Source organism: Acomys minous, assembly GCF_964271855.1.
Source record: "Acomys minous genome assembly, chromosome: 13".
Classification (NCBI taxonomy): Eukaryota; Metazoa; Chordata; class Mammalia; order Rodentia; family Muridae; genus Acomys; species Acomys minous.
In genome coordinates, this window is record NC_140495.1 from 62,545,177 (window position 1) to 62,555,429 (window position 10,253).

A 10,253-nucleotide genomic window follows, 5' to 3' on the forward strand; every position below is an offset into this window, starting at 1 on the left:
TGTGAGTTTGAGGCCAGGCTGTTGTTCTACAGAGAGAGTGCAGGACAGCCATGGCTACACAGAGAAACCCTGTCTCAATAAATAAATAAATAAATAAATAAATCTTTTAAAATGAGAAAACAACATTCAATTATAAATATATAGATATTACACATGAAAAAATATTAAACCCTTAGATTCAGCATCACAAACACCCTGAGCTATATAGTACAAAGTTAAACATGATGCTTGTAAAATTAGAATACAGAAGTAGGAGGATCTCTGTGTTCGAGGCCAGCCTGGTCTACAGAGCGAGAGTGAGTTCCAGGACAGCGAAGGCCACACAGAAAAACTCTATCTCATTAAAACCAAAATACATAGATACACAGATACACAGACATAGATACATACATACATACATACATGCATGCATACATACATACATAATCAAACTTAGAATACTTGACCCTTGACATCTACAAGAATTTACCAGTACTGTAAGATCAGTAGCTGTATACAATGTATGTTAACAATATAGAAAACAGGGCTGGAGAGATGGCTCAGTGGTTAAGAGCACCGCCAGCTCTTCCAAAGGACTAGGGTTCAATTCCCAGCAATCACATGGCAGCTCACAACTGTCTGTAACTCTAAGATCTGACACCCTCACACCAATGCACATAAATTAAAATTAAAAAAATATATATATATATATATATATAAAACAGCACACACTATTCTTCTAGCCCTTTGACTTCATCCCAAACACACACACACACACACAACCCCTCACCGCCACCCCACCACACCCACCACACACACACACACACACACACACACACCCGCCCACTTACACACCTCACCCTGAGAGGCTGTTCCCTCTCTAGCCTCCCAAGGCTGTGTCCCCACAGATAAGGTAAGCTGCCTACATTTCTACTCTTCCCCCTAGTCCAGGGCACAGGAAAATCAGCTCACAGCATGTGAGCTGGCTCCATTTGGGTCCTGGCAATCTAGATTTCATCTCTTGATAACCAACTGCCATTTTCCACAGATGCTGCCCCTCCCCCATACCCTGTCGATGACTGGAGAAGCCTTTGATGTCAGAGGAATACTCCACCACCCTACTTCCGATCCCCTCAAAGTATTACCATGGCTCAACTCTGAGAAAGTGGTGTCTGGAATGTTCTGGAAAACCACATAATACGATGCAACAAGTTAACAAAACAAACTTTGTAAAAAGAAACAAAGAGAATGGGCACATTAAATTGAACTTTTTTTTTTCAATGTGGTAAAATACATGAACCACAAAGTTGATTATATTATGAGCCAGCAAGAGGGGCTCAGCAGGAGAGAAAGCAGTTGCTGCCAGGCCCGGCAGTCTCAGTTTGTGCCCCCGGAACGCTTATGATGGAAAGAGAGAATTGAGTCCCAGAAGTTGTCCTGTGATGTTGACTAAAGAACTAAAATAAAATACACAAAGAAATGCAATCTAAACCCGGTGTGGGGCCTCACGCCTGTAATCCCAGCACTTGGGAGGCAGAGGCAGCTGATCGCTGTGAGTTTGAGACGACCTGATCTACAAAGGGAGTCCAGGACAGCCAAGGCTACCCAGAGAAAGCCTCGAAGTCTCGAAAAAAAAAATAAAAATAACAAAACTAAGACTAAAAAAAATTGGTTGCCATTTTATTTAAAAAAATTGCCAGGCTGGAGAGATGGTTCATACGTTAAGAGCACACTGTCTGCTCTTCCAGAGGTCCTGAGTTCAATTCCCTGCAGCCACTTGGTGGCTCACAAGCATCTATACTGGGATCTGATGTCCTCTTCTGGCAGGCAGGCACACATGCAGGCAGAATGTTTATTTAGTAAATAAATAAATCTTTTAAAAAATTGTCATCTAAGCCTTCAACTTTTATCTATTGTATATGTTTGTACATGAAAGGACAATTTTCAGGAATTAGTTTTGTGTGTCGGTTCCAGGGATTGAACTCAGGTCATCGGGCTTCGCAGCAAAAGCTTTTACCCACTGAGCCATCTCCTCAGCTGAGCACTTAATAATTTACTACTTTTTTATTTTTATTTTATATTTTTTGGTTTTTCGAGACAGGGTTTCTCTGTGTAGCCTTGGCTGTCCTGGACTCACTCTGTAGACCAGGCTGGCCTCGAACTCACAGCAATCCACCTGTCTCTGCCTCCCAGAGTGCTGCATGTACACCTATAGGTCAGAAGAGGGCACCAGATCTCATTACAGTTGGCTGTGAGCCACCATGTGGTTGCTGGGAATTGAACTCAGGATCTCTGCAAGAGCAGTCAGTGCTCTTAACCTCTGAGCCGTCTTCAGTCCATAATTTTGTTGTTGTTGTTTGTTTGTTTGTTTTTTGAGACAGGGTTTCTCTGTGTAGCCTTAGCTGTCCTGGACTCACTTTGTAGACTAGGCTGGCCTCGAACTCACAGCGATCCGCCTGCCTCTGCTTCCTGAGTGCTGAGATTAAAGGCGTGCGCCACCACAGCCCGGCACAAATTTGTTTTTTAAGACAGGGTTTCCCTGCCTGATAGCCCTGGCTGTGCTGGCTTTGTAGACCGGGCTGGCCTTGAACTCACAGAAATCTACCTGCCTCTGCCTCTGCCTCTGGAGTGCTGGGATCCAATGCCTGCACCACCACACCCAGCATCAGTTCCATCTGACACTTCCTTTCCCTTCTACCAATGCATATACTGTGTGCACTCAGCGGCATCGACTCTCTCAGAACCCCCCACTTATTCTGCGGCCTCTGCCGCCTCATCCTACCCTAGCCTGGGAATGCTGAGGAGGCTGCACACAAAGACCAGGAGGATGAAAGTTGGTGAGATGGCCTCCAAAGCTGTTGCAGCCAGGGAGGCAGGAGTGGAAGGAGCCAGCCTGGGCTACATAAACAGATTGGCTTCAAGGACTTAAGTGCATCCTGTGTGTAGGAGGGAAGTCCAGGCAGCTCTTCCCCTGCCCGCCTCCCCCACCCCACCTTGACAATTTGCTGTTCTCAAACTGAAGCCAGGGCTTGCCTCAAATACGCAATCACTAAGTTCCTTATTTGTGTGTTCCCCTCCCTCTCTGCCCATGGCCCCCCCCCCCCCCCCCCGTGTGTGTCTGATAAAGGAGTGATAAATAAAGGAACTATGGTAACAGATTAGTGGTGTCTGTATGAACCTTTAGCTTAGTACAAACACAAGTGATTGCAAAAGAAGAGAGAGCCGTGTAAATACCCAGCGTAATATTCGCATTTACTTCCTTATTCTAGGTGCCCTAAAAGCAGTACTGCAGTATCGACCCCCTCTGCTCATGACCAGCCATTGGCTTCTATTAGCATTCTCCAGTAGATATAGAAATCTAAAGATCTAAAGCTAGGGCCTGGAGAGATGGCTCAGAGGTTAAGAGCACTGCCTGCTCTTCCAAAGGTCATGAGTTCAATTCCCAGCAACCACATGGTGGCTCACAACCGTCTATAATGAGATCTGGTGCCCTCTTCTGGTGTCCAGGTGTACATGCAGGCAAAACACTATTCTAAAATAGCCTATTTTTAAAGACTTTAAAATATGTGCTTTGGGCTGGAGAGAGAACTCGGCGGTTAAGAGCACTGGCTGCTCTTCCAGAGGTCCTGACTTCAATTCCTAGCACCCACATGATGGGCTTTAAGGCCTGGAACTCAAACTAGAACAGAGAAAAATACAGAACGGAGAAAACCCAATTCTGCCTCTCGGGGTAGCCACTTCCTGTTACATGCTTCCACAGCGCATCTGCAAGTTTCTATATTTGGTGGTTTTTTGTTTTTTAAAGAGTTTTACTTATGTTATCTGTCACTGTGTGCACTGTACATGTTCTGCAGGTGCCATCGGAGTCCAGAAAAGAGTGTTGGTTCCCATGGAGTTAGCGTGACAGGCGGTTTTAGGCTACCTGGTCTGGGTGCTAAGAACTGAACCCTGCTCCTCAGCAAGAGCAGGAAGCAAACTTAATCCCTGCGTCATCTCTCCAGCTCTCTCTATTGTCTTAATTGCCTCTAACTTTTGGCAGACCTCATGCCTAGCTTCCTGGGGGGCTGGCATTACAGGCATGATCAATCATGCCCAGCAATTTAGGAGCTCTTTATTAATGGGTGTTTCCAATTGTTTGACAGTCTAAACAATGACATAAAACTGTACCAGTTATTTCATCCCAGTGCAAATATTTCTCTCTCTCTCTCCCTCTCTCTGTCTCTCTGTCTCTCTCTGTCTCTCTCTGTCTCTCTCTGTCTCTCTCTCTCTCTCTCTGTCTCTCTCTCTCTCTCTCTCTCTCTCTCTCTCTCTCTCTCTTTCTCCTTTTAAAGATGCCATACGCTGGGAGCAGGCATGAGTTTATACAACAGCTCAGTGTTGCAAGCCATAGGCAGAGTACCAGAGTCCGTCAGCAGGCTCTGAGGGCACCAAGCCCAGTTTCCTCCAGATCTTTCCTCTGGGCTCTAAGACTAGACTCAAGAGATGAACCTAGGCTCTGCTTTCAGCCTCTGAGATAGCTTTTGGAGTGTCTAGACCCACTGTGTTAAGGTCCCTCTCTCAGGTGGCCTTTAAGGTTGTGGAGTTCAGCCACCTCTTTTGCCCTTGGAGCAACTTCCTTAGGGTCCTTTTGTGGTCACCTTGTCACCAGAAAATTTGGAGAGTCTCCAGGTGTTACCAAAGGAAGTTGGCTCCCCTCTTGGGTAGTCTTAGTTTCAATACTCAAAGGATTAAATAAGCAAACCAGAAGGAAACTCTAATACAATTTTATTAACATTTACAAGAATGCCCCAGGACAAGCAAGTTGTAAATCTAGGGGCTTCTTGAAGATGACCAAGAGTAAGGGGAAAACCCACACCTCTGCAAGTCACAGGGCAGTTGAAAACTTCAGAGAAAGGGTAAGGAAGCCTACAGTGCTCAGGCTTTGGCCAGTAAACCAAAGAAAGAGACAGAAGACAAGCATGTGACATGTAAGTGGCTGTCTCTAGGTTGCTTAGCAACTTATGATATCATTGCCTGATGCTGCCAGGTGGGCAAACTATAAAGGGGCCAACCTACCACCCTGTCACCCTGTGTCTCTCTCTTCCTTTGTCTTTTGCACTTTCCCCCTTTCCTCTCTCTCTCTCTGTCTCTCTCTGTCTCCCTCTCTGTCTCTGTCTCTGTCTCTGTCTCTCTGCCTCTCTCTCTCTCTCTGTCTCTCTCTCTCTGTCTCTCTACCTTCATGGCCCACTCAGCTCCTAACTCCTCTCTACTTCCCTTCTCCCCAAATAAATCTTTTTCCATATCATATCTGTTGCATGCCATCTTATTTGTTTGTTTGTTTGTTTTGGGTTTTTTGAGACAGGGTTTCTCTGTGTAACAGAGACCAGACTGGCCTCAAACTCAGAGATCCACCTGCCTCTCCCTCCCAAGTGCTGGGATTAAAGGCGTGCGCCGCCGCCGCCGCCGCCGCCGCCGCCGCCGCCACCACCACCACCCAGCTAAAGATTTTATTTATTTATTATTTCATACAGTACTCTGCCCCCATATAGGCCTGCAGGCCAAAAGAGGGCACCAGATCACATTACAGATGACTGTGAGCCACCATGTGGTTGCTAGGAATTGAACTCAGGACCTCTGGAAGAGCAGTCAGTGCTCTTAACCTCTGAGCCATCTCTCCAGCCCCGCTTCATCTCATTTTTTAAAAATTATTTATTTATTTTTATTTTATGTACACTGGTGTTTTGCCTGCGTGTATGTCTGTGTGAGGCTGTGGGCTCACCTGGAGCTGTTACAAACAGTTGTGAGCTGCCATGTGGGCGATGGGGATTGAACCTGGGTCCTCTAGGGGAGCAGCTGGTGCCCTTAACCACTGAGCCATCTCTCCAGCCCGCTTCATCTCATTTTTAATGATAAGAAAAATGAAGATTTTCTGAGTTAGGACACACATGTGTGATTACATGAGCATTAAATTCCCTACCGAGGGTAGCATGTGCTTCTGCTGGTGAGGAGAGAGACGGCCTGTTTCCCCAGAGCTTCGTAAGCAGCGTGTGTGGGAAACTCTTTGTGTATTTTCAGTCTACTAAAGAAATAATGGGCTGGAGAGATGGCTCAGAGGATAAGAGCACTGTCTGCTTTTCCAAAGGTCCTGAGTTCAATTCCCAGCAACCACATGGTGGCTCACAACTGTCTATAATGAGATCTGGTGCCCTCTTCTGGCATGCAGGTAATGCACTGAGTGCATGCAATAAATAAATCTTTAAAAAAAGAAAGAAAGAAAGAAAGGAGATGGTAACTCGGTGTCAGCTATGACATGCATTTGTCTTCTTGCAGCCAAGATGGGCAGACACATTTGGCTGTGGCTTACGATTCATTTTCTATGAGCTATCTCTATTTTTAGCTCATCTTTGTCCTTGACTTTTTTGCTTTCCTTTGTGAAATTCTAAGAGCACTTTTTTTTTTGAGAAGAAAAACTTTATTATTGTACAAGGGGCGAATTGCATGGGGAAGGATAGATGTAGTAGGCAATCGGTGCCCTGCTTAGCATCGTGTGCTCATTCCGACGGCCACGAATGTGCCAAAGCTGCCGCCACTCTGCATCATGGTTTTCCCAATGCCGCCCATCAGCTCCCAACCCCGCATTCCGATCCTGAGACAGGAGAAAGTGCCGAACAGCGCCCCGGCCGCCATGCCCGCAGTACAACCCATGACAAAGCCCTTCCTCACTCGGTAGAAGCAGCTGGGCTGGAACTGCCCGTAGGGACCCACGGCCACTGGCATCTCGTTCTCCACCGCGGTTGCTCAGCTCTATGTCTCAGACCGAAAGCTTCTTTTAAAAAAAAAAAAAAGAAAGAAAGAAAGAGTGGGGCTCTTGGTGGCGCATACTTTTAATCCCAACACTCCGTCTGTGAGTTCAAGGCCAGCCTTGTTTTACAAAGCAAGTTCCAGGACAACCAGGGATGTTACAAAGAGAAACCCTGCTTTGAAAGACCTAAAAGGAAGGAAGGGATGGAGGAAGGAAGGAAGGAAGGAAGGAAGGAAGGAAGGAAGGAAGGAAGGAAGAGAACTGAGACTTTTTTCCCCGAGACAGGGTCTCTCTGTGTTAGTCTTGGCTGTCCTGGACTCGCTTTGTAGACCAGGCTGACCTCGAACTCACAACAATCTGTCTGCCTCTGCTTCCCGAGTGCTGAGATTAAAGGCGTATGACACCATACCCGGCTGAGACTTTTTATTATTTTGAATTTTATGTGTATGGCTGTTTTGCCTGTTTGTATGTACGCATACCATAAGCAAGCCTGATGGCCTTGTAGGTCAGAAGACCATGTCAGATCTCCTGTGACTGAAGTGACAGATGGTTGTGAGCCACCATGTGGGTGCTGGAAAATTACCTTGGTTCTTTGGAAGAGCAGCCAGTATTCTTAATCTCTGACCTATCTTTCCAGCCCTTAATTAATTTTTAATCCAGGTTAGCCGGGCGTGGTGGCGCACGCCTTTAATCCCAGCACTCGGGAGGCAGAGGCAGGCGGATCACTGTGAGTTCGAGGCCAGCCTGGTCTACAAAGTGAGTCCAGGATGGCCAAGGCTATACAGAGAAACCCTGTCTTGAAAAACAAAAACAAAAAAAAAATTTTTTTTTTAATCCAGGTTAATTATACTGTAAGAAACCTTAAGTACTCATTTGATCAGGAACCATTAGCACTTACTGTATAAAACGTCATGAATGCTGTTGTCATCAGACACTGATAACTTTTTAATAATCTGGATAGGAGGATTTATCCCAAAATCTTTTTGAGTATCTGTAGCTTGAGTAAATGGAATTAAAAGTACTTTGCTGAATATCTGAGCATGTTACAGGACCTTCTTACCCTCTTAGTTTGTTGTATCTATTTTTTTTTTCCGAGACAGCATTTCTCTGTGTAGCCTTGCCTGTCCAGGACTAGCTTTGTAGACCAGGCTGGTCTCAAACTCAGAAATCCACCTGCCTCTGCCGCCTGAGTGCTGGTATTAAAGGCATATACTACCACCACCCAGCTAAAAATTTCTGAAGTGCTTATATTTACACACATACACACACACACACACACATACATACACACACACACACACACACACACACACACACACACACACACACCTAAAAACACAGATGTAAGTCATTTCTTGGCCTGGGAAACAAAGACCTTTAATCCCAGTACTCAGGAGGCAGAGGTAGGTGGATCGCTGTGAGTTCGAGGCCAGCCTGGCCTACAGAGTGAGTCCAGACCAGCCAAGGTTACACAGAGAAACTCTGTCTCGAAAAACCAGACAAAAACAAAAACCAAAAAAAAGAAAAACACATAAGCACACTCCACATTGTATACTTGTATCTCACATACAAAGAGATCTTGTTAAAAACCAACATTGTAAGACCAGATGTGGTGGTGCACTCCTTTAATCCCAGCACTGGGGAGGCAGAGGCAGGCAGATGGTTGTGGGTTGGAGCCAGCCTGGTCTATAAAGTGAGTCCAGGACAGCCAAGGCTACACAGAGAAACTCTGTCTCAAAAAACAAAAAACAAAACAAAAACAAAAACAAAAATTAAAGCCGGGCGTGGTGGTGCACGCCTTTAATCCCAGCACTCGGGAGGCAGAGGCAGGTGGATTGCAGTGAGTTCGAGGCCAGCCTGTTCTACAAAGCGAGTCCAGGACAGCCAAGGCTACACAGAGAAACCCTGTCTCAAAAAACAACAAAACAAAAAACCAAGATTGTGACCGTTGCACTTATATTTCCTATCATTCTCACTGTAAAACACAAAGATATTTAAAGAGCATATATATCTTTTTGTTTTTGGTTTGTTTGTTTGTTTGTTTGTTTGTTTGTTTGAGACAGGGTTTCTCTGTGTAGCCTTGGCTGGCCTGGACCCAAGGTAATCTGCCTGCCTCTGCCTCCCAAGTGCTAGGATTAAAGGCCTGCGCCACCACACTTGGCCTTTATATCAATTTTTCTTTTTTAAAGATTTATTTATTTATTAAGTATACAGTATTCTGCCTGCATGTACACCTGCATGCCAGAAGAGGGTACCCGATCTAATTATAGATGGCTATGAACCACCATGTGGTTGCTGGGACTTGAACTCAGGACTTTTTTTGGAAGAGCAGACAGTGCTCTTAACCTCTGAGCCATCTCTCCAACCCCTATATCAAATATTTTACACATTGTCTAACCTTAACAAAAAACTTATATTTAGCCGGACAGTTGTGGCACACGCCTTTAGTCCCAGCACTTGGCAGGTAGAGGCAGGTGGATCACTGTGAGTTTGAGGCAAGCCTGGTCTACAAAGCAAGTCCAAGACAGCCAAGACCACACAGGGGAACCCTGTCTAAAAAAAAAAAAAGAAAGAAAGAAAGAAAGAAAGAAATGTACTAGTAATTTCAAGAGCACTGGCTGCTCTTTCAGAAGACCTGGGTTTGATTCCCAGCACCCACATGGTGACTCACAATCACCTTTGCCTCTAGCCCCATGGGTTCTGACATACTCTTCTGGCTTCCAATGGCACATGCATGCACATGGTGCAAAAACATACATGCAAGCAAAGCACTCACACATATAAAACAACTGGTCAGAGGTGATGTACACCTTTAATCCCAGCACTCGAGAGAGGCAAAGGCACGGGGATCTCTAAATTTGAGGCCAGCCTGGTCGATAGAGTAAGTTGCAGGACAGCCAGGGCTACACAGAGAAAGCCTAGGTGGAGGAAAAGGGGAGAGAGATCAACAGAAAATTGATGAAGCGGGGTATTTTTAGGACTCAGGGCCAGAGTCCAGAGCACGGAACACAGAGCACAGTTCCTAATGTGCTGCTTTGGGGAAGTAGGCCTCCCTTGTGTCTCTGGCTACTCACTGGGAGGCAAGAAATCTAGGGTTCAGCTCTTAGGACGATGCTGCCTCCTTTCATGAAAAAGCCGAGCACTGCTCCATATACCCCAGGAAGCCAGTATGAATGAGAATAAGAATGTATATATGCACATATATACATCATATGTGTGTATATATGTGATACAAATGTATGTATATATGTGTATATACATACATATATGCATATATGTGTATATACATACATATATGCATATATATATATATATATCACAAGCATGAAATGGGTCCCAGCTCTACCTCCCCAGCGCTGGGATTGCAGGCAAACACTGCCTGGCTTTTTATGAGTCCTAGGCTCAAACAGAAGCAAGCATCCGCAAGCACTTTACCACCTGACCGGCTGAGCCACGCCCCAGTCCCTATGAAGTGTTTCTGGTTTAGGAAAAT

General features: G+C 45.5%; 1 protein-coding gene across 1 annotated transcript; it reads right to left on the bottom strand.

Annotated features, from left to right (window-relative positions):
- Nucleotides 1-6,297: 6,297 nt before the first annotated feature.
- LOC311580956 (reactive oxygen species modulator 1-like) lies at nt 6,298-6,772 on the bottom strand. Its single transcript, XM_084752795.1, has one exon. The coding sequence runs from the start codon at nt 6,733-6,735 to the stop codon at nt 6,496-6,498; it is 240 nt and encodes a 79-aa protein (XP_084608921.1). The 5' UTR covers nt 6,736-6,772; the 3' UTR covers nt 6,298-6,495.
- Between the last annotated feature and the right edge of the window lie 3,481 nt (nt 6,773-10,253).